The 25,141-nt window shown below is 47.2% G+C and overlaps 1 protein-coding gene across 1 annotated transcript; it reads left to right on the top strand.

The window, feature by feature from the left end:
- The first annotated feature begins 20,228 nt into the window (after positions 1-20,228).
- SMPD1 (sphingomyelin phosphodiesterase 1) lies at positions 20,229-24,850 on the top strand. The gene is made up of 6 exons (XM_041729633.1): positions 20,229-20,676; positions 21,573-22,345; positions 22,891-23,062; positions 23,504-23,580; positions 23,777-23,922; positions 24,088-24,850. The coding sequence occupies exons 1-6, from the start codon at positions 20,383-20,385 to the stop codon at positions 24,495-24,497; spliced, it is 1,872 nt and encodes a 623-aa protein (XP_041585567.1). The 5' UTR covers positions 20,229-20,382; the 3' UTR covers positions 24,498-24,850.
- Positions 24,851-25,141: the final 291 nt, after the last annotated feature.

The following is a 25,141-nucleotide window of genomic DNA, read 5'->3' as shown; positions in this document are numbered from 1 at the left end:
ATTTTATTCTCAAAAACTTAATTGAAAATAAACATATATACCAGATACAAACATACCACTCTTAACAGCAGCCCTCTACTTCCATTTGCATTCCTACTATTACAACAACCCTAATTTTCCTTGAAATAATATGGCTATTCTCACTGTCTAGCACAGGGCTCAGCAAACATTTCCTGTAAAAGGCCAGATGGCAAATACTTTGGGTTTGAGGGTCATAGGGTTTCTGTTGTGATGATTCAGCTCTACCATTCTGTTGTAACATCAGCCACAGACAATAGATAAATAAGTAAGGGTAGCTGTTTCCCAATAAAACTTTATGGATATTGAAATTTGAATTTCCTATAATTTTCATATGTCCTAATATACCACTCTTCTGTTGGTTTTTCTTTAATCATTTAAAAATGTAAAAAAATCATTCTTATCTCATAGTCTGTCCCAATAAAAGGCAACAAGTCAGATTTGCCCACCCCAGTCTAAAGCTGGAACACACAGAAAGGAAAAAAACACATACACAAAAATATTCCAAGATAGCTCACGATAGTGGATACTACACTAACTTTAAGTTTCAAAAGTTGCTTATTACTTCATTCTTTAAGTTTTCATGGAGAGGAAGGATTCTGCTCCATTCTCCAAGATAAAACTCTACCAGAAGAATACTTCTGGTCTCTTTCTCCCCTCACCGAACTCATAACTCAGTTGGTGAGATGTGGTGAAGTGTCTGCCAAACCACAGTCCAGTCTCTTCTCTCCTAGGACTTGCAGGCCCACATGGAGCACACTCTTTCTCCACTTCTGTTTTCAAGTCAGACCTAGATTCTTCTTCTATGGTAGCGGAGTATACACATCACAGGCAATACTACATAAGCCAATCTATTGAGATAGAAGAATAAGATATTAGAACTGTTATTTATTTTTATTTCATTCTCAAGTTTATATCTTAAGTTGTTAAAGAAAAACTGACTGTAAGTTTATATGTAATTTGTAAATGAAGGAATATTTGAGGATGAGTAATCAAAAATCATTTATTCATAGGGATTTCTAAATAAAAAGCTTGGGTATTATGATTTTAGAGACAGTAATGAAAATGTGTAGATGGGCCTCATGCCAGGCTATGATCCTGGATGAGGACCCATCCCAGAGTCTAAATCTAACTGAAGGATGGCCAGGGGAGAAGATGCATAGGAAGTCTTGCTGTGGCCTCAGGCCCAAGCATCCTTCTCAGTACAGTACCAAGTTGAAGCAGATGGAGCACCTCAACCCTCATCTGCTTCTGGGCATTTACCCTCCATTCAGAATACAGTGAGAAGCCCATGTGACTCACTGGCTCCCTGGAACTCTCCAGAAGTTAGCTCTCTGCCTGTTGATATGAAAAGATACCTTACTAAGCAAAAGAAACAATGTACTGTTTTCTCCTTTGTGAATTTTGCACGATAGCCTATAAATACAGAAGTAATGGATGATTTACCTAATGAACTGAATTCAGTGGAGCACAAATATGCCTCAGCTTTCTTTCTGAACACAGCCTTCACACATGCTGTACTAAAACCGCTTCTCACACCACCCCTCCCATGATGTCTTGAGCTAATCCCACAGACTGACAGTGTACTTTCAGATAGAAAAACACTTTTGAATTGGTCATTACAACTAAACTCACTTCCGTGTATTAAGATGATTCAGTCTTGCCTAAATCAAACAGAAAAACATTTCCAATTCAAAATTTCCCCCTGAGCCTTGCATATGCAGCTCAGGCCAGCACTGTGGCTTGGGAACTTTTAATAATGAAAGGAGGTGTGAACAGTGCTTCCATTTTCTATCCATCCTCCTTCACCTCTGGTAATTGGCTCCTCTGGAGTCCACATGGGGCGTCTGGGTGTGAGTTTATAGGAGTGGTGCTAGCCTGTTGTAACTGAGCTCTATACAGAAGGTATTCTGTATAGAGGTGTCTAAATTTGGCTCTCTCCTGGGGACATGTGCAGATTGCCGAGACCCTGTAGGGATATGGACAATATACAGTTAGTTCCCTGACCTGGAGGATGAGGAAGAAGTAGACAGGAAGGGGTATGCACCCTCCAGCTAATCTCCTGAGTCCCCACCTCCCCACTGAAGTACACCCTATACTCTCTTTTTGCCACTACCAAGTACCCCCCCTTGGACAAGTTTCCTTCAGGTTCAGCTCTCTTCCTTGGTACTCACTTGACTTAGACACATCATACTCTGAGCACACAGACTTCTCTCCTTGCTCTAACACTGAAGCTACTCCAGCCAGCCTCCACCTGAAACTTATATAGGTAGAAAGGAGGCAGCAGGTTCCATGTTCCATATGAAGCTTTTCTCAAGAACTCTCTCCATCATACTTTGCTCTGGTAGCTATTCTGGGATTGTGTTGGGTACATGTATCTGCAACTCCCCAAGCCTTTCTCCCCAGGAAAGATACCAGATTCCCAATCACTCTTAGTGGTTTTCTTAGCAGCCTACCCCCTGTCCCCCCCAAACATGTACACAAACATACACATACATAGAAAAATCATAGCACTTGCCCCTATTCTTTAAATGCCATAGAAGGGGATCCCTGGGTGGCTCAGCAGTTTAGCGCCTGCCTTTGACCCAGGGCATGATCCTGGAGTCCCGGGATCCAGTCCTGCACATGGAGCCTGCTTCTCCCTCTGCCTGTGTCTCTGCCTCTCTCTCTATGTGTCTCTCATGAATGAATGAATGAATGAATGAATGAATGAATAAATAAATAAATAAATGTCATAGAATTTTTAGACTTTTTTTTATACAGACCAAAGGTGGATGTTAGGATGAGGGTCAAAGGATCTGTTCAGCCAACGCTTTTTTCTTTAAGTAGGCCCCACACCTACCATGGAGTCCAGTGTGGGGCTTGAACTCACAACCACAACCATGAGTTCAAGCCCTGAGCTAAGATCAAGAGTTGGACACATAAATGACTGAGCCACCCAGGCACTCCTGTTCAGCCAACTTTTAAGTAATCTTTTGGGTATATATATTGTCTAACCTTAGAGCTTTGGTCAAAATACTAAGGCATCATAAGTCCCATCCCATGTTCTATTATACACACACACACACACACACACACACACACACACACTTACTATAGTAGAAACATTCTAGAAATTTTCTAAAAACACACAAATAAAGAAGCTATGTTTCTCCAGAGAAAGGCTCAGGAGTCTGCAGTAGGAAGAAGCATTCTCTATTTAAAGCATACCTTTTAGGGGCATCTGGGTGGCTCTGTCAGTTGGGCATCTGACTTCTGCTGACTTCGCCTCAGGCCATGATCTCTGTCTGGGTCCTTGGATCCAACCCACATTTGGCTGCCTGCTAAGCAGGAAGCCTGCTTCTCCCTTTTCCTCCACCCCTCCCCCTGCTTGTGCCTTTCCTCTCTCTCTCACAAATAAATAAATAAAATACATACTTTTTAAGCATACCCTTTAAGTACTTGAAAAAAAATTTTTAACATGTGCATATAGTACTCTTCTGGTTTTAAGAAAACTGGCTTTTTAAAAAAAATTATTCATTAGAGACACAGAGAGAGGCAGAGACGTGGGCAGAGGGAGAAGCAGGCTTTTGCACGGAACCCGATTCAGGACTTGATCCCAGGACCCTGGGAACACACACTGAGCCAAAGGCATATGCTCAACCACTGAGCCACCCAGGTGCCCCAGAAAATTGGCTTTTAAGATGAAATACCTTACTGGGGTGTAGTCCTCACACTGATGTAATAAAAAAGTGTGGGTGTTATTACTCACAAAGAAGCAAAGTAAGCAAAGTAAGGGCTTTGTTAAAGCAACTTAGACAAGTTGATTTCAAACAAGGGTTAAAGTTTTATTTCAAACTTCCCCTTGGAAGCTAAGCTTCCAAGAAAAAATTTCTTTGGGGGAAAGAAGTTTTAAGGGGGGATAAGGGGTTGTGTATATAAAATTATTAGATTAGATACAAGAACACCACTCCTTTCTCTTTGAACAAATAAACAGTGACAGTGTGCCTTTACTATGCCCCAGATATTGTGCCAAGGACTGGGGATGAATGGAGACACTGAAGGTCTTGTCCCCTAGCCCCCAGCCCTATCACTCATAATCTGGTGGGGAAATCAAGTAATTGTCTAGTGTTAAATGCCAGATGAGTGTGCTGGGGGTGGAGCATGGGGAGGGCGCCCTGTGTGTGCTAGAGTGGCTGAGCTGAAACCTGATGGACAACAAGTTAGCCAGATGGAAGAGGAAGCAGGTCATGAGGGCCCGTATGACCTCGATTCCTGAAAGATCAACTGTCTTTGAAAATCTGTGGTCTTTTATCCTCCTTCTACCCCAACCTTCAGCCTCAGGGGAAGCTATATCCCTTTTCCTGTGCCAGTCTAGCTTTTAACACGTATGCTCCACTTCCTGTCAACCAAACCAGAGACCTTGGTGTCTTTAATTCAAGTGTTCCTTTTGTTCCTCTATTTACTTAGAGAGGTGAGATGGCCACTTGGCAGGTATCAGGGTGGTTCTGTGGACGCTGGTTTTCTTGTATCTCTTCGGTCTATTTCCACTGCTGGACACCCATCATCAATCCCACTTTTCAGAATTCATCTCTAACCTCACCTATTACAAGCTGACATCTCTGGCTCTCCTCACTGAAGCTCCATAGCTGAGTCAGGACAAACTCCAATAAAATCCTTTAATGACTCAGTTGGCCAGATTTGCAACCAAATTCTTCAAGATCTGAGCCCTGCCTACCTCCCTGCATCTCTCCCCACAACAGGCCTTCATTTAAACTTTTGGAAATTCCCCCTTGTGCATAGTGTTTCATGCCTTTGGCCCTTTGCTTATACTCTCACTTCTAATTTATTCAAGTAGCCCATCTTATGGAGGCACTGGCAGACATTGTAGAGAGTACTGGGGACATGATGGGAACAAAACCAGACATGGTCCCCACCCTCATGAAGTATACAGTCTACTGGATAAGGCAAGCATTAATTAAATAAAGACAGAAACAAATACAACATTATAACTGCAATGAAAAACTATGGTGGGAGATGAAGAAGAAGGAGGAGGAAGAGGATGGGGAGGAGAGGAGGGAAGAAAGATGAGGAGGTGGAGAAGGAGGGGAAAGAGGAAGAAAAAGAAAAAAATAGATCAGGGAAAATGTCTCCAAGGAAATCACAACTGAGCTAAAGAATGCGTAGCAGTTAATTAAGTGCAAGGAGAGGGAAGATCTTTGTAGGCAGAAAGAACAGCAGGTGCAAAGGCCCTGAGAAAGCCAGGAGCATGTTGTATAGGCTCTAAAAGAATGTTAGTGCATCTCAAGCATTGAAAATGGAGAAACCCCTTCCCAATCTTGTCTTCCAGGCAAATACTAACTCATATTTCAAGACTGGCCCCCTGGGAAAATTTTTCTTATCCCTACCAACCTCTACTCTCAGGCCAGTAGGAATCAACCACTTCTTCTTTGACCCCTACAGTACCAAATAAACATGTCACCGAAAGCCCTTTCCTGTAGGTCTATGTTTCATGTCTGTTTTTCCCCACAGGTCCATGAGTTGTCTGAGGGAGGTGCTGGTGCACAGTCATCTCTGTGCATCAGGGTCCCTAGCACACTTGTCACAGAATAGACTTCTCAGTGTGTGCCATCTGAATGGGTGGGTGGATGGATGGATAAATGAACAAAATTAATATTAAATGCATCCATTCCTTTGGAGATTAAGACTAAACACTGATATATATAAACACTTCCTACTCTGGCCAGTGCCAGTCTCCAGTCTCAGCCTCATACACCATCCAACTCCCTCCCAGGGCTTCAGGGGTCATACCGTCTTCTCCCTCAGTCCTCAAACTTGCCAGCCCTTCCCTGCCACAGGATTATGTGTGTAGTCCCCTCTGTGGAGGCATTAATCTCACCCCACCTGGGCATTCTTCAAGCCTGGTACAGACATAACTCACTTCCTGGGGAACCTGTGCTAAGGCCCTCAGCTCCAAGCGACATGACTTCTCTCTGCTCCCACAACTGCCCACACATCCCCCATAGAAGTTCCTACTGCATTGATTAGAGCTGCTCAGGTACTAGTATAACAATATAGGGAAATTTCTAAATTATATTTATCTTAGATGTAAAATTTCACTCTTTCCCCTCTAAAGGGAATTGTTGTTATTGAAAGAATCCTTTCATAGGGAATTTTGTGTAGGGAGATGAGGCTGTATGAATAACAGTAGATGACTATAAGGCTTTTCTAGGGACACTGAATTCTGTGAGGGTTTTGTTTAGACAAGTCAGTGTGTGTGTGTGTGTGTGTGTGTGTGTGTGTGTGTGTGTGTGTGTTGAGCAAATAAATGTATGACTACTTGGCAATAAAAGGAGCCAAGTCGCTGTCTACTAAGTCAATTCTCCACATCTTCCATGGGTGATTAAGGGAGGTGGGTCAGGGAAAAAGTTTTTCAGTTTCCCCACATTCTCTCCTTTGGCCCTCACCTCACTACAGTCAGTTTCTCTTCCCTGGCAATGGACGCTACGAATGGGGCCTGTGGAGCTGGGAGCCCTGGGAGCTGGACCTCATTAAATCAATGATGGTCAATACAGATGGGTGATACATCTTAAAAGAATGGCATCAGATACTAAACACTTCCTCTGCACTACATACTGCCCTAAACATTCTGGATCTCACTGAATCCTCACGATAACCTTGTGCCATTGTTATCTCCATGTCATCTTGGAAGAAAATGAAGCTCAGAAAGTGATGTCTTGTCTGGGTCACACAACTAGTAAGTGGCAGAGCCAGGATTCTATTACAGGAGGCTGAATCTAATGCCCAACCCCTTAGCCACTGTCCCTACCACTGAGGGTTTGGGACACACTGTTGGAATTGCCTCTCAGAAGATTCCATTTTTTCAGGGTCCATGCCCTTAAATTCATAGATTCCTAGCTCTGGTACTCCCAAAAAAATCCACAAGAGGGGGACCTCTTCCCATCAGTTCTAGGCTGCTGCGGGGGGAATTATGTATTTAGTTTGTGGTTGCACAGGCAGCTGGGGAGTTGGCTCATTACCTGTATAGAATTTGAACAGGTTTCCTGACAACGATGGAGCATAGGTACCCTAAGTGGGTGCCTGATCCAATCAGCCCAAATTAACTAGGAAGTTCTGTGTCCCAACCAGGCAGCCCATATTATGGGCTCTGTCGATCACTCTCCAAGCATGGCACTCAATATTGCTATTGACACAGGAGCTATGTGAGCCTTAGATCTTTAAACCCCAGGCTCCTCTCCCCTTCTCCAAGTTTTGCCCATTGTCTAGTAGCCTAGGAGCCTCCAAAATAGGTTTCAGATGTTCTAATATCCAGAGAAAATAAAGAATAAAGTTGTCTTTACCACTCTCCCTCCTAGCCCCACAGAGCTCTGCTCATCATAACTCTTAGGCCAGAGCATACCCAAGTTGTGTCTATGCCCTTTCTTAAGGACCCTAGGAATAGGAGTGCAGTGGACACTGCTCTGGGTCACCCAGGTTCCCTTTAGGAATAAAAGACTTGGTCCCACAGCTACTAGGGGTGCTTCTGAAAAATACCCCTTAATGATGAGCCCACATAGGAGCCTCTGCCTAAGAAAGCCACCTCTCCCAGGACCATACCCTCCTTCTCAGGCCTCCTGTGACTGATCAGTTTGGGAGGAAACAAAGGTCCAGTCCCCTTGATTCAGCCTTGAACACTTCTGAAAGGTCATCTCAGCTTCAGAACTCATTGTAGGGTCAGCTGAGGCCTCTGTGGAGACTGCATTAAAGTTCATCCTCTGCCTCTGCCCGATTCTACTTGCTTCTTTTCCTTCACAGATAGCGATCCTTTTTTTTTTTTTTTAATTTTTTTTTTTTTTTTTTTTTTTTTTTTTTTTTTTTTATGATAGGCACACAGTGAGAGAGAGAGAGGCAGAGACACAGGCAGAGGGAGAAGCAGGCTCCATGCACCGGGAGCCGGACGTGGGATTCGATCCCGGGTCTCCAGGATCGCGCCCTGGGCCAAAGGCAGGCGCCAAACCGCTGCGCCACCCAGGGAACAGATAGCGATCCTGAGAGTACTCCCTAATAAACCTCAGACAAGTTCATCTCCATCTGAAGGTCTGCTTTTGGGTAATGCAACCTGCAGAAGTTGGTACCAGGCTGCTCTAAGAAAGCAGATGGAAGATAGGGTTTTAGAGCTGGATCCTGTGCCACCCAGTCGACAAGGACACCAGCACCAGTGAGGTAGAGTTGAAGAGTCCCTGGTGAACCAAGATGGTATGCTGGTGGTAAGAAATGCCCTGGCTGGGTCATTGCATAAGGCTTTTGAGAAACATGACAGAAATTGTAACTATAAGAATAAGGAAATTGAGTGATTGTATGAAGTTCAACTGATGCTCTAGAAAAAAGTAATGAAAAGCTTTAAATAATCAGAAATGAGAAGCATGGAAAAAGTGATGGCCTGCACCAAGTGAGGCAGAAAAGCCATAACTGGCAGGAAGGATAAAAAGGCTCAGAAAGTGGGTATCAAGAATGGATATATTATATAAGGCTAGAAAACTCATGAAATAACTGTGTTCCCTGGGATACACAATTTTCCAAAGCAATAAGGAATGTTTAGTAAGAGAAGCACCAGCAACACCAAGAAATTCCATAATGGCTCTCCTTTACATGCCAAGGTGATGGTAGGAAACACTACTGCTGAGCTGGGCTTACTGATAGTAATAGAAATGATAGGACTTTCCTCCCAAAATAGAGGCTAGGGGGCCAATAGTGTGGGCTCCATCTACCAAAGCTTGTATTGATTTCTTCAAATATCAAATGTCTAACCTACTAGCAGCAAAAACAGAAGCCAAACCTCCAATATGGCACCATACCTTGATGAGACCAACTAGCCTCTTGGTGGCAAGTTGACTACACTGGATTCCTTCCACTCCTAAAAATGAAGCAATTTGTTTTGTCAGGAATAAACACATATTTCAGGCATGGTTTTGCCTTTCCTGCCCACTGAGACTCAACCATCACCACCATCCAAGAGCTTATTTACAGTGTTTGAACAACAGGCTTGGGATCCCATCACATCAGACCAAGGATCCAGTCCTTAGCAAAGGAGGTGTAAAGTGAGCACATGACTAGTCACTGGTCTAGCCACTGGTCACATTACATATCACATCACCCAGAAACTGCCAGCCTGATACAGTGATGGAATGGGCTGGTAAAGGCACCACTAAAGCATAAACTTGAAAGTGACACCTAGAGAAGACAAGGTGCCTTCTTCCATCATGCAATGTCCACTTTAAAATATCAACCTTTATATGGTGCTATGTGCCCAACAGATAGAACTCATGAGTCCAGAAACAAAGGAGGAAGCAGGAATGGTCTTCTTACCATTACTTCTATGATATACCTGGAAAATCTGTGCTTTCTGCCCCTACAACTCTGGGCTCCCCAGGTTTAGAGGGCCCGATTCCTTAAAGGAAAATGTGTCCAACTGGGGACAGAGTATGGCTCCTGCCCAGGAACTTTGGGCTCCTTGCGTGAAAGGACAATTTGGCAAGAAGAGGCATCTTGGTTGGCCACAAAGTGGATCCTGATTACAAGAGCAGAGGAGGCAGGGCAGCTGCCACACAAAAGAGATGAAGGGGAAATAGTATGGCACCAGCTCATCCACTTGAGAGCCTCTTGATACCCTCCTCCTCTATTCCAATAGTAAAATAAAAAATGCAGTAGCAATGGCTTGAGGAAGGCATGGATACCAGGTGCTCCAGGTACCTCTAGAGTAAAAGTCTGGGTCACACCATGAGGTAAACCACTGAAATCAGCACAGGTGCTAGCTGAGCGTGAAAGAAATCTAGAATGTGTAGTAGAAAAGGAAAGTGATGGGTATCTGTTGCTGATACTGTCCTAATATCAGCTACAGTAACTGTAACTCTTCCCACTAGCTTTCCTTTCCTAAGTTTCCACCATGAGGGGAGACTCACCAGAATGCTGAAGGAGCTGCTCCCAGACCTTATATGAAGAAATGGATCCAAGTGGCACATGAGATAGATGGACTGTGGTGGATGCTGTCCTTGCCACCTGGCCTCCCTTCAGGAATGAAGGACTCATTTTCCCATTGTTCGGAGTGTTCTCAACAGAAAGCCCTCAGCTATCAGCCCCCTACAGTGATTTTCCAAATGAAGCAGGTCCCCTCATGCCATTTCAGGACAACTCTAAAGGTCATCCCAGCTTCAGAACTCCCAGAGGGTCCACTGAGGCCTCCACTGAGCATCAAAGCTCAACTTGTCCCTCTGCCCAATCCTGCTACCTTTCCCTTCCTTCCATAGCTGTAGATTCTAAGATCACTTCCTAAGAAATCTCTTGCATGTTCATCTCTATCTCAGAATCTAATTCCTGGAGAACACCCACCCAGAAGGATACGTGCGTGTGATATGCAGCAACAATGGTGCCACCAAAAGCAACTATATGAAACACTGTGAGAAAGAGAACTAGGCAAATGAGCAAGGAGGGAATGGCAAGAAAGATGTTGTGAAGGAGATGGGATGCAAGCAAAGGAAAGAATCTCCTGGGATAAGGTCTTGGAGAACAGATAGAATTTGGGCCCTGAGGATCATCAATGTGCTCTTATATAGGAAGGACAGAGACGGAGAACAGTAACAGTTAGGGAGAAATGGGGCTATTTGAAATGCCCTTCTTAATAACCATCTAAAGATATCCATCCTGCTGTCCATCAAGATGGATCTTGACTCTCCCCTTTGTGTCTCCCCATTCTCTTATTATTCTAATGTTTTTATTAGCATCTATAAGACCCATGAGGGGAAGCTAAGACAACAAATTTGATAAAGCTTCTTGGACTGTTGCTTGATTTTGCAGCAGAAAAGATGCATGGGGGTGGGGGGTCATGTAAAAGTGGTCTGCTTAACCACAGTGCTTACCGAATATAAAGCCAGGGTCATCATAAAACCAGCCCCACCTGGCTTGCATACGAAGCAGATCAGCTGCCTGATATAGGGCATTTCACTTGGCATTTTTAGGGATTGTATATAGTCTCCCTTGTCAGGGTAAACAGATCTCACAGTGGCTTTTATCCAATCCAGCAAGCTGGCCATTTTCTCAGGAATAATCCTCTGTCTCTCTGGATCATGTATAGCCATCTGTGGTTGTTCCATAGTAAGCTATGGGTCCTGTAACAACCCACGCTGAAGCATGTAAAAACAAAGACACTGCCCCTAAATTAGTCATGCTCACAGTCCATTTCAGTAATAGTTCTTCAGGAAGTTGATGATACTGATCTACAAAATAAAACAATTCCCTCGCATTATATCTCCTGATTTCAGGAGTCTCTTGGTCTTGTCCTCTCCCCCATGTGTCCTATCTTCTTGTGACCAGAGTATTAGAAATACTCTCAGTTTTCCCCACAGGGGTAGATTTGAGACTAGTGGCAAAAACTAAGACCAACCAAAATCTGAGCTTGGTCCAGCATCAAGGTCTCCCCCATCACTCTCCCCACCTTTCGTTTTAGCTATTACAAATAACAATAACTAAAAGGTTATATAGTTTGCTTTTTTCATATTAGTTTCCATTGCCTTAAGCATCCAGTGAATCAATTCCCCAAGAGTTGGATCCACCTCTAAATTCCATTGGTAAATGTTACCTTTAGTAATTGATTATGGCACAACTACTATTCCATACTTTGAGTGACTCTGTGGCCATGGCCACCCTGGAAGCAAAGGTTCCTCATCCTCTCCTCTGCCCTTTCATCCTCTCTTTTCCCAAACTACATGTTTCCATGAGTTAGGGCCTGGCTAGCAAACCCTAATTCTTTTTTTTTTTTTTTTTTTTAAGCAAATCCTATTTCTGACATGACTTCTGGTGACTTCAGGCAATTCTCCAATTCTCCAAAACAAACTGGCTATACAACAACTCATTTAAATTCTGACACTAGGGGCGCCTGGGTAGCTCAGTGGTTGAGCATCTGCCATTGGCTCAGGTCTTGATCCTGTGGTCCTGGGATCCCACCCCCCACCCCACCACCACCCCCCCCACACAAACACAAGCATCCGGCTCCCTGTGGGGAGCTTCTTCCTCTGCCTATGTCTCTGCCTCTCTGTGTCTCTCATGAATAAATGAAAAAATCTTTTAAAAAAATAAAATAAATTCTGACACTACCTGGAGTTAGCATCAGACCCACAAATTAAAGGACTCAGTCCCACAAGATTGCCCAGCTTCAGATGCCATTTGAAAGCTCCAGGTTGCTTTCTGTGCTTCTGATCAACCAGCTACAAATTCTGGGGTTCCATGACACTCTCCTCAGGTTTGATATTGGAACACAGAACTTAGAAAATACTTTGCTTACATTTACCAGTTTATCATAAAAGGTACAAATCAGGGATCCTTGGGTGGCTCAGAGGTTTAGTGCCTGCCTTTGGCCCAGGGCGTGATCCTGCAGTCCCAGGATCAAGTCCCATGTCAGGTTCCCTGCATGGAGCCTGCTTCTCCCTCTGCCTGTGTCTCTGCCTCTCTCTCTCTCTCTCTCTCTCTCTCTCTCTCTCTCTGTGTGTGTGTATCTCATGAATGGATAAATAAAATCTTAAAAAAAAAAAAAGGTACAAGACAGGAATAGCCAAATGGAGGAAGTACATGGGACAAGGCATAAAGGGGAGTGATGTCATGGAGCTGCCATGTGCTCTCCAGGTATGCCACCTATTAGCAACTCAACAAACTCACCAACAGGAAACTCAAAGAGATAGAGAGTTCAATCTCTAGTCTTCCTTCCTTCCTTGTAGATTGAGGGTGGAGCTGAAATTTCTCATCCTGTAATCATTTAAGTCACCAGCCCCATCCAGAGGCTATCTTGGGGGCCCAGCAGATACCATCCCTCATTAGCATAAATTTAGGTGTGATTGAAAAGGGCTTGTATAAATAACAAGAAAATTTAAAAGATTTTAGGAGCTTTGTGCTGGGAATAGAAACTGGAGACAGGGGATCCCTGGGTGGCTCAGCGGTTTAGCGCCCGCGTTTGGCCCAGGGCGCGATCCTGGAGTCCCGGGATGGAGTCCCGGGATCGAGTCCCGCATCGGGCTCCCGGCATGGAGCCTGCCTCTCCCTCCTCCTGTGTCTCTGCCTCTCTCTCTCTCTATGTCTATCATAAATAAATAAATCTTAAAAAAAAAAAAAAGAAACTGGAGACAAAGGACAAATATATTTCTTATTATACCACAATTACTCTTGAGGTAATGACCACAGAACCAAGGAAAAAGAGTCACTTGAAAGAAATTCTTAAAGAACTGACAAGACTTAGTAGTTCTGCCCCACCGCCCTTGGAGAAGCACTCTAGAAATTAAAGAGCTCAGGTTTTGTGTGTGTGTGTGTTTTTAAGATTTTATTTATTTATTCATGAGAGACACAGAGAGAGAGGCAGAGAGACAGGCAGCGGGAGAAGCACCCGACGTGGGGCTCGATCCCTGGACCTTGGGATCAGGCCGAGTCAAAGGCAGACGCTCAACCGCTGGGCCACCCAGGCTGCCCCAAGGGACCTGGGTTTTTGTTGTTGTTGTTTTATTCATGAGAGACAGAGAGGCAGAGACACAGGCAGAGGGAGAAGCAGGCTCCATGCACCGGGAGCCGGACGTGGGATTCGATCCCGGGTCTCCAGGATCGCGCCCTGGGCCAAAGGCAGGCGCCAAACCGCTGCGCCACCCAGGGAACAGATAGCGATCCTGAGAGTACTCCCTAATAAACCTCAGACAAGTTCATCTCCATCTGAAGGTCTGCTTTTGGGTAATGCAACCTGCAGAAGTTGGTACCAGGCTGCTCTAAGAAAGCAGATGGAAGATAGGGTTTTAGAGCTGGATCCTGTGCCACCCAGTCGACAAGGACACCAGCACCAGTGAGGTAGAGTTGAAGAGTCCCTGGTGAACCAAGATGGTATGCTGGTGGTAAGAAATGCCCTGGCTGGGTCATTGCATAAGGCTTTTGAGAAACATGACAGAAATTGTAACTATAAGAATAAGGAAATTGAGTGATTGTATGAAGTTCAACTGATGCTCTAGAAAAAAGTAATGAAAAGCTTTAAATAATCAGAAATGAGAAGCATGGAAAAAGTGATGGCCTGCACCAAGTGAGGCAGAAAAGCCATAACTGGCAGGAAGGATAAAAAGGCTCAGAAAGTGGGTATCAAGAATGGATATATTATATAAGGCTAGAAAACTCATGAAATAACTGTGTTCCCTGGGATACACAATTTTCCAAAGCAATAAGGAATGTTTAGTAAGAGAAGCACCAGCAACACCAAGAAATTCCATAATGGCTCTCCTTTACATGCCAAGGTGATGGTAGGAAACACTACTGCTGAGCTGGGCTTACTGATAGTAATAGAAATGATAGGACTTTCCTCCCAAAATAGAGGCTAGGGGGCCAATAGTGTGGGCTCCATCTACCAAAGCTTGTATTGATTTCTTCAAATATCAAATGTCTAACCTACTAGCAGCAAAAACAGAAGCCAAACCTCCAATATGGCACCATACCTTGATGAGACCAACTAGCCTCTTGGTGGCAAGTTGACTACACTGGATTCCTTCCACTCCTAAAAATGAAGCAATTTGTTTTGTCAGGAATAAACACATATTTCAGGCATGGTTTTGCCTTTCCTGCCCACTGAGACTCAACCATTACCACCATCCAAGAGCTTACTTACAGTGTTTGAACAACAGGCTTGGGATCCCATCACATCAGACCAAGGATCCAGTCCTTAGCAAAGGAGGTGTAAAGTGAGCACATGACTAGTCACTGGTCTAGCCACTGGTCACATTACATATCACATCACCCAGAAACTGCCAGCCTGATACAGTGATGGAATGGGCTGGTAAAGGCACCACTAAAGCATAAACTTGAAAGTGACACCTAGAGAAGACAAGGTGCCTTCTTCCATCATGCAATGTCCACTTTAAAATATCAACCTTTATATGGTGCTATGTGCCCAACAGATAGAACTCATGAGTCCAGAAACAAAGGAGGAAGCAGGAATGGTCTTCTTACCGTTACTTCTATGATATACCTGGAAAATCTGTGCTTTCTGCCCCTACAACTCTGGGCTCCCCAGGTTTAGAGGGCCCGATTCCTTAAAGGAAAATGTGTCCAACTGGGGACAGAGTATGGCTCCTGCCCAGGAACTTTGGGCTCCTTGCGTGAAAGGACAATTTGGCAAGAAGAGGCATCTTGGTTGGCCACAAAGTGGATCCTGATTACAAGAGCAGAGGAGGCAGGGCAGCTGCCACACAAAAGAGATGAAGGGGAAATAGTATGGCACCAGCTCATCCACTTGAGAGCCTCTTGATACCCTCCTCCTCTATTCCAATAGTAAAATAAAAAATGCAGTAGCAATGGCTTGAGGAAGGCATGGATACCAGGTGCTCCAGGTACCTCTAGAGTAAAAGTCTGGGTCACACCATGAGGTAAACCACTGAAATCAGCACAGGTGCTAGCTGAGCGTGAAAGAAATCTAGAATGTGTAGTAGAAAAGGAAAGTGATGGGTATCTGTTGCTGATACTGTCCTAATATCAGCTACAGTAACTGTAACTCTTCCCACTAGCTTTCCTTTCCTAAGTTTCCACCATGAGGGGAGACTCACCAGAATGCTGAAGGAGCTGCTCCCAGACCTTATATGAAGAAATGGATCCAAGTGGCACATGAGATAGATGGACTGTGGTGGATGCTGTCCTTGCCACCTGGCCTCCCTTCAGGAATGAAGGACTCATTTTCCCATTGTTCGGAGTGTTCTCAACAGAAAGCCCTCAGCTATCAGCCCCCTACAGTGATTTTCCAAATGAAGCAGGTCCCCTCATGCCATTTCAGGACAACTCTAAAGGTCATCCCAGCTTCAGAACTCCCAGAGGGTCCACTGAGGCCTCCACTGAGCATCAAAGCTCAACTTGTCCCTCTGCCCAATCCTGCTACCTTTCCCTTCCTTCCATAGCTGTAGATTCTAAGATCACTTCCTAAGAAATCTCTTGCATGTTCATCTCTATCTCAGAATCTAATTCCTGGAGAACACCCACCCAGAAGGATACGTGCGTGTGATATGCAGCAACAATGGTGCCACCAAAAGCAACTATATGAAACACTGTGAGAAAGAGAACTAGGCAAATGAGCAAGGAGGGAATGGCAAGAAAGATGTTGTGAAGGAGATGGGATGCAAGCAAAGGAAAGAATCTCCTGGGATAAGGTCTTGGAGAACAGATAGAATTTGGGCCCTGAGGATCATCAATGTGCTCTTATATAGGAAGGACAGAGACGGAGAACAGTAACAGTTAGGGAGAAATGGGGCTATTTGAAATGCCCTTCTTAATAACCATCTAAAGATATCCATCCTGCTGTCCATCAAGATGGATCTTGACTCTCCCCTTTGTGTCTCCCCATTCTCTTATTATTCTAATGTTTTTATTAGCATCTATAAGACCCATGAAGGGAGGCTAAGACAACAAATTTGATAAAGCTTCTTGGACTGTTGCTTGATTTTGCAGCAGAAAAGGTGCATGGGGGTGGGAGGTCATGTAAAAGTGGTCTGCTTAACCACAGTGCTTACCGAATATAAAGCCAGGGTCATCATAAAACCAGCCCCACCTGGCTTGCATACGCAGCAGATCAGCTGCCTGATATAGGGCATTTCACTTGGCATTTTTAGGGATTGTATATAGTCTCCCTTGTCAGGGTAAACAGATCTCACAGTGGCTTTTATCCAATCCAGCAAGCTGGCCATTTTCTCAGGAATAATCCTCTGTCTCTCTGGATCATGTATAGCCATCTGTGGTTGTTCCATAGTAAGCTATGGGTCCTGTAACAACCCACGCTGAAGCATGTAAAAACAAAGACACTGCCCCTAAATTAGTCATGCTCACAGTCCATTTCAGTAATAGTTCTTCAGGAAGTTGATGATACTGATCTACAAAATAAAACAATTCCCTCGCATTATATCTCCTGATTTCAGGAGTCTCTTGGTCTTGTCCTCTCCCCCATGTGTCCTATCTTCTTGTGACCAGAGTATTAGAAATACTCTCAGTTTTCCCCACAGGGGTAGATTTGAGACTAGTGGCAAAAACTAAGACCAACCAAAATCTGAGCTTGGTCCAGCATCAAGGTCTCCCCCATCACTCTCCCCACCTTTCGTTTTAGCTATTACAAATAACAATAACTAAAAGGTTATATAGTTTGCTTTTTTCATATTAGTTTCCATTGCCTTAAGCATCCAGTGAATCAATTCCCCAAGAGTTGGATCCACCTCTAAATTCCATTGGTAAATGTTACCTTTAGTAATTGATTATGGCACAACTACTATTCCATACTTTGAGTGACTCTGTGGCCATGGCCACCCTGGAAGCAAAGGTTCCTCATCCTCTCCTCTGCCCTTTCATCCTCTCTTTTCCCAAACTACATGTTTCCATGAGTTAGGGCCTGGCTAGCAAACCCTAATTCTTTTTTTTTTTTTTTTTTTTTAAGCAAATCCTATTTCTGACATGACTTCTGGTGACTTCAGGCAATTCTCCAATTCTCCAAAACAAACTGGCTATACAACAACTCATTTAAATTCTGACACTAGGGGCGCCTGGGTAGCTCAGTGGTTGAGCATCTGCCATTGGCTCAGGTCTTGATCCTGTGGTCCTGGGATCCCACCCCCCACCCCACCACCACCCCCCCACACACAAACACAAGCATCCGGCTCCCTGTGGGGAGCTTCTTCCTCTGCCTATGTCTCTGCCTCTCTGTGTCTCTCATGAATAAATGAAAAAATCTTTTAAAAAAATAAAATAAATTCTGACACTACCTGGAGTTAGCATCAGACCCACAAATTAAAGGACTCAGTCCCACAAGATTGCCCAGCTTCAGATGCCATTTGAAAGCTCCAGGTTGCTTTCTGTGCTTCTGATCAACCAGCTACAAATTCTGGGGTTCCATGACACTCTCCTCAGGTTTGATATTGGAACACAGAACTTAGAAAATACTTTGCTTACATTTACCAGTTTATCATAAAAGGTACAAATCAGGGATCCTTGGGTGGCTCAGAGGTTTAGTGCCTGCCTTTGGCCCAGGGCGTGATCCTGCAGTCCCAGGATCAAGTCCCATGTCAGGTTCCCTGCATGGAGCCTGCTTCTCCCTCTGCCTGTGTCTCTGCCTCTCTCTCTCTCTCTCTCTCTCTCTCTCTCTCTCTGTGTGTGTGTATCTCATGAATGGATAAATAAAATCTTAAAAAAAAAAAAAAAAAGGTACAAGACAGGAATAGCCAAATGGAGGAAGTACATGGGACAAGGCATAAAGGGGAGTGATGTCATGGAGCTGCCATGTGCTCTCCAGGTATGCCACCTATTAGCAACTCAACAAACTCACCAACAGGAAACTCAAAGAGATAGAGAGTTCAATCTCTAGTCTTCCTTCCTTCCTTGTAGATTGAGGGTGGAGCTGAAATTTCTCATCCTGTAATCATTTAAGTCACCAGCCCCATCCAGAGGCTATCTTGGGGGCCCAGCAGATACCATCCCTCATTAGCATAAATTTAGGTGTGATTGAAAAGGGCTTGTATAAATAACAAGAAAATTTAAAAGATTTTAGGAGCTTTGTGCTGGGAATAGAAACTGGAGACAGGGGATCCCTGGGTGGCTCAGCGGTTTAGCGCCCGCGTTTGGCCCAGGGCGCGATCCTGGAGTCCCGGGATGGAGTCCCCGGATGGAGTCCAGGGATGGAGTCCCGGGATCGAGTCCCGCATCGGGCTCCCGGCATGGAGCCTGCCTCTCCCTCCTCCTGTGTCTCTGCCTCTCTCTCTCTCTCTATGTCTATCATAAATAAATAAATCTTAAAAAAAAAAAAAGAAAGAAACTGGAGACAAAGGACAAATATATTTCTTATTATACCACAATTACTCTTGAGGTAATGACCACAGAACCAAGGAAAAAGAGTCACTTGAAAGAAATTCTTAAAGAACTGACAAGACTTAGTAGTTCTGCCCCACCGCCCTTGGAGAAGCACTCTAGAAATTAAAGAGCTCAGGTTTTGTGTGTGTGTGTGTTTTTAAGATTTTATTTATTTATTCATGAGAGACACAGAGAGAGAGGCAGAGAGACACAGGCAGCGGGAGAAGCACCCGACGTGGGGCTCGATCCCTGGACCTTGGGATCAGGCCGAGTCAAAGGCAGACGCTCAACCGCTGGGCCACCCAGGCTGCCCCAAGGGACCTGGGTTTTTGTTGTTGTTGTTTTATTCATGAGAGACAGAGAGGCAGAGACACAGAGAGGCAGAGGGAGAAGCAGGCTCCACGCAGGGAGCCCGATGCGGGACTCGATCCAGGCTCTCCAGGATCAGGCCCTGGGCTGAAGGTGGCGCTAAACCGCTGGTCCACCCAGGGATCCCCAAGGACCTGGTTTTAATTGCTATTCTGCTACTTAATTTCCCCATGCTTCATTTTCCCCATCTGCAAAGTGGACTGTTAGTATTACATACTTACTTCTTAGGGTTGTTCCAACTGAAGATAGTAATATAGTGTCTGGATCCGTGTGGGAACATGAACAGAGCTCAATAAATGTTAGTTTCCAGCATCATGGATCCACGGAGATGAGACACCCAAGTTCTAGTCCATGTTCCTGGCCTTCCTGGCTGTTTGACTCTACCCCTCCTTAGTCACTTCACCATCTCTGAGCCAGTGTCCTTATCCGTAGAGTGAATGTGTGACTGTCCGCACAAGTTCAGGGTCCCTTCCATTAGGAAGAGTCCGCATCAAATGGGACCCAAAGACTCTCAGCCAGGGCGACTCGAGGGTGCCAGTGCCAGTGGCAGAGCGCGGGAGACGTAGGGGCCCAGGTAACACACGCAGAGACCTGCGGGGCCGTGCCCGCCCCCAGCCAAGTGGAGGGCCAGGTGGGCTTGGCAGTTTAGCTCTTCCAGGAATTGCATCCAGGTGTGGAGAGAGGGGGCGCCTGGGAGCCTCGGCGGGCCTCTCGCCAGCCGCACCAGGGCTGCACCACGATCGGAGAGAGGGCGGCGGCAGCATGCGTCCGAGGTTAGCACTGCAGGCAACTTCTCCCCGCCGGGCGGGCGGCGCAGTCGCAGTCGGGGGGGCGGGGCCCGGGGCGGGGGCGGGGTCGGTGCGGTGGGCGGGGCCCGGGCGGGGGGCGGGGCCGGCGCGCCCCTCCCACTCCACCTCCCCCGCGGGGACAGGAGGACTCCTGACAGCAGCCGCGGCGATCAGCTGCTGGGGAGCAGAGGAAGAGGAAGGGGCGGAGCTGTCTTGCGGCCAGACGCGGAGCAGTCAGCCGACCGCGGCGGGGGCAGGCCAGCTGTCCCGGGCGCTGTCCGGTCCCTGAGAGCCAGCTCCGAGACGGCGGGGTCCGGGCAGCGAAGCAGCCTGTCCAGGAGCTCGCGCCATGCCCCGCCACGCAGTGTCGCCCGGCCAGGGCCACCCCAGGTCCGGACGGGAGCCGGAATCGGACCGGTCCCGGAGGTCCCCCAGACTGAGGCTCCTGTGGATAGGCCTGGCGCTGGCCCTGCCGCACGCCCTGGTTCTCTGCGCCCCCGCCGGGGCACACCCGCTCCCCCCCCAGAGCCATCCCGCCAGGTTCGGTCGCTTACTGCCCCAGCTCCGCAACGCCTTTGGGTGGTGGAACCTCACCTGCCCAGTCTGCAAAGGCTTGTTCACCGCCATCGACTTCGGGCTGAAGGTGAGCGCTTACGGGGGCTGCCTTGGAGAAGCCAAGGGGAGCGCTGGCGGGGGCAGGGGCGAGAGAGGGGCTGGGCCTGGAGTCTGGAAGAGCAGACCTGACCGGAGGCTGGCACGCGCTAGCCTTCACTGGGTTTGCTGTCCTACATGTAGGGACACCCATGACTACAACTCCACCTCCACCTCCACCGTGACCTTGTGAAGAAAGGAGAGTTCAGATTGTTTGCCGGGCACTGTGCTAGCCATTTTATGCTGGTTAAATCAAACCCGTGAGGTGTTTTCATTATGGTTGTTCTCTCCACTTTACGAATGACTAGAGGCTGGGAGAGGTGAAGTCGCTTGCTCAAGGGCAGACAGTTGGTGGCTAGGGGAAGGGCTGGGTCTCCTTTCCTTGTATATCTGACTCTGAACCCCTTTTGCCTTAAACTTGGCATCTCTAGTCCAGAGCACCAGGCCTTGTACCAGGGACTTGAATTCAGAAGCATCCAAGGGTATGGGATGGTATAGGGGTGCCTTGACCCTGATGGATTATGATGAGTGCTAGTTGGTAGGTGAGATTTGCAGTGCTCTCCAGGGCCTGCCCCTGTCCCCAAACTATGGACAGCCAAACTTCCCAGCCCAAGTTTCAGGGCACTGTGCAGAAGCCAGCTGGACAAGCAAAAGACCTGAAATGCCACTGCCTACTGAGCTGAAGAAGTACTGGCCCGCTGCTGCCTGAGTCACTGGGCAATCTCACTGGGAGGCAGGGAGTGCATTGAGGTCTCTTCACCAGGGTGGCACTGAGTCCAGCCTGGCCCCCCAGTTTGGAGATAGAGGCACAAAGGGTGGTAGCCAGGGGTTGACTTGGTCTCTGTGGCTATCTCCGACCTCTCTCACCACTGGTTCTTCTCACCACAGAAGGAGCCTAGTGTGGCCTGGGTGGGCTCTATGGCCACCAAGATCTGCAAAGTGCTGAAAATAGCACCACCCACTGTGTGCCAGTCAGCTGTCCAGCTCTTTGAAGGTGACATGGTGGAAGTGTGGACACGCTCGGTGCTGAGGCCATCTGAGGCCTGTGGTCTGCTCCTGGGCTCCACCTGTGGGCACTGGGACATCTTCTCATCTTGGAACATCTCTTTGCCAGCTGTACCAAAACCTTCCCCACAGCCACCCAAGCCCCCAGCCCCAGGTGCCCCCGTTAGTCGCATCCTCTTCCTCACTGACCTGCACTGGGATCATGACTACCTGGAGGGCACAGACCCTAACTGTGAGAACCCACTGTGTTGCCGCCGGGATTCTGGCCTGCCACCTGCCTCCCGCCCAGGTGCTGGATACTGGGGAGAGTACAGCAAGTGTGACCTGCCCCTGCGGACGCTGGAGAGCCTGTTGAGTGGGCTGGGCCCTGCTGGCCCCTTTGATATGGTGTACTGGACAGGAGACATCCCAGCCCACAATGTCTGGCACCAGTCACGTCAGGACCAGCTTCGGGCCCTGACCACCGTCACAGCCCTTGTGAAGAAGTTCTTGGGGCCAGTGCCTGTGTACCCTGCTGTGGGCAACCACGAGACCACCCCTGTCAATGGCTTCCCTCCTCCCTTCATAGAGGGCAATTTCTCTTCCAGCTGGCTCTATGAAGCAATGGCCAAGGCATGGGAGTCCTGGCTGCCTGCTGAAGCCCTTCACACCCTCAGGTAGTTGAGGTCCCTGGAAACTCAGGAAGAGAAAAGGTGGATGATAGTGAAGGGAGCAGGGGACCTGGGCATTACCTGTGACTGTGTTAGTATGAGTCAGCTCTCCTCATTGGCCCTTCCTGATCGACCCTAACTTCCACCTCTACCCTTATAGCCAGCCACTGTCTCTCACAGGGCTGACAGTATGTCTTCTCCATGCTGGTCTGTGTCTTTGCTCATGTTGGCCCTCTCTAAAATGCACCCCCCACTCTAACATCCCAGCTTTCCCAGACCCAGATCATGTTCTTTGTGAAAGGCCTTTGCTTCCTGTTCTAGCTCACTTTTATCTTTCCTCTGAACTCCTAGAGCCCTTAGTCTTCTGAGCCATTCACCTCAGTCACACCGACCCTATAATTAGTGCTGTTTGGTCTTCAGCTAGAATGTGAGCTCCTTGATAGGAGGATGTCCTGTACGCCTCTGCCTCCACCCAAATGCTTAGCACAGGACTGGGCATGCAGGACCAGATTATGAATGAGTGGTGACCCTTCATGTTCATTTTGTTTCAGAATTGGGGGGTTCTATGCCCTCTCCCCACGCCCTGGCCTCCGTCTCATCTCTCTCAATATGAATTTTTGTTCTCGTGAGAACTTCTGGCTCTTGATCAACTCTACAGATCCCGCTGGACAGCTCCAGTGGCTAGTGGGGGAGCTTCAGGCTGCTGAGGATCGAGGAGACAAGGTGAGGGAAAGCAGTGAGAACATGATGGAGTATGCACTGACAGGGGTTGGAGGAGAAGCAGGCCCTTCATGACCAGACTCCTATCTGGAGCCAGAGAAACTTGGTCTTCTGGAGTTTCCAACAACAGTGTTCCCTGGTTGTTCGGCTCCTGGTCCCCCTTTGAAGCCCTTTCATTCACTCCCCCTCTCTGGCCAGCAATGCTGGCCATTGTAGGAGATGAGTACCACCTCTTCCTGGCCAGGCTGTCTGGACCCCTCCTTGTCCTGATACCCTTCCTCTTATTTCTTTTTATTTTTTTTTTTAATTTTTTTTTCTTATTTCTTTTTAAAATTTGAAGCTCTAATTGGCTTTATTGAAAAATTCATGAATCAGGCAGCTTCCCATCTAGCAATTAGAAGGCATTCTATTCTCCCTGATAACCTTCCTTAACTCTCCCTGCAGGTACATATAATTGGCCACATCCCCCAAGGGCACTGCCTGAAGAGCTGGAGCTGGAATTATTACCGGATTGTAGCCAGGTAGGAGGGAGGTGGGGAGAGGGGTAGATGAAGAGTCTGAAGGTTGGAAATTCCTTTGAGCATCTTATCATTGCTGCCACCCCATTGGGGTAGAGAGGCATGTACTTCAACATGTGGAGAAGGAAAGCATCCCATCTCTCCAGGTTGCCTCTCCCTTCCTAGAACCTTCTGAATAAAATTAGTGTCCTCCAACCAGGTATGAGAACACCTTGGCTGGTCAGTTCTTTGGCCACACCCACGTGGATGAGTTTGAGGTCTTCTATGACGAGGAGACCCTGAGCCGGCCGCTATCTGTAGCCTTCTTGGCGCCCAGTGCCACTACCTACATCGACCTTAATCCTGGTGAGTGAGGTAGGGAGGGAGTCATTGGGATAGAGGAAGCTGGTGGAATAGAGGAAGCAGAAACAGAGTCAGAGCCAAGGCTGGTAAGGGGCAGGTAGGACATGTGACCCCTCCCTGGAGTTGCCTTGGCTCCTTCCCTCTCCAGTCAGCCCTCCTTTCTTGCAGGCTACCGTGTCTACGAGATAGATGGCAACTACCCGGGGAGCTCTCATGTGGTCCTGGATCATGAGACCTACATCCTGAACCTGACACAGGCTAATGAACCAGGAGCCGTGCCACGTTGGCAGCGTCTCTACAGGGCTCGAGAAACCTACGGACTGCCCAATGCACTGCCTGCCGCCTGGCATGACCTAGTGTACCGCATGCGGGGTGACACGCAACTATTCCAGACCTTCTGGTTTCTCTACCATAAGGGCCACCCGCCCTCAGAGCCCTGTGGCATGCCCTGTCGCCTGACTATTCTGTGCGCCCAGCTCTCAGCTCGCTCCGACAGCCCTGCTCTATGTCGCCATCTGGTGCCGGATGGAAGCTTCCCTGATGACCAGAGCCTGCAGCCAAGGCCACCTCTCTGCTAGGAGCCCCAGAGCCCACAGTTGGCAAAGTACAAATCTTCAGAAAGGAGCAAAAACCCCAGAGGATAGCTGTGGTAAGAAGAGTGGTGGAAGACCCCACCTCTGGGCCCCAAGAACACCAGGGAAATAGGACCTTCTTTCATGGAGCTCTGTCCGGGGCTCTGCCTCTGCCCAGCATCTAAAGTGCTCTGGGACTACTGTCTTTCATGGCTGTGGAGCAAAGGTCTAAGTTGGTATGCCCCAGCAGACCAGGCATAAGCCGTCACTTCAGGCCTGTGCTGGCCAGCCAGGAACCCTGTACTGCTGCTGTTGCCTGGTTGCCAGGCTGTTAAAATAAAGATGAGACTTGGACTCCAGACCCCTCTGTGACTGTCCCACTTTATTAAGCTGGGAGGGTGAGATGCTCAGTTGGTTAAGCCTCTGACTCCTGATTTCAGCTGGGGTCACTGATCTCAGGGTCCTGGGATCAAGCCTCGGGTGGGGCTCCGTGCTCAGCTCAGAGTCTGCTTGAGATTCTCTTTCTGCCTGCCCCTGCTCTCTCTCGCTCTCGCTCTTTCTCTCTCAAATAAATTAATAAAATATTTTTAAAATAATAATAAACAAATCAGGGAGGACAAGGTGGCTTTGGGAATATGATCTGAACGAGG

This window comes from Vulpes lagopus, chromosome 15 (assembly GCF_018345385.1).
Source record: "Vulpes lagopus strain Blue_001 chromosome 15, ASM1834538v1, whole genome shotgun sequence".
In the NCBI taxonomy this organism is placed as follows: Eukaryota; Metazoa; Chordata; class Mammalia; order Carnivora; family Canidae; genus Vulpes; species Vulpes lagopus.
Note: the sequence above shows the minus strand (reverse complement) of the source record. Positions and strands in the feature narration are given on the sequence as shown.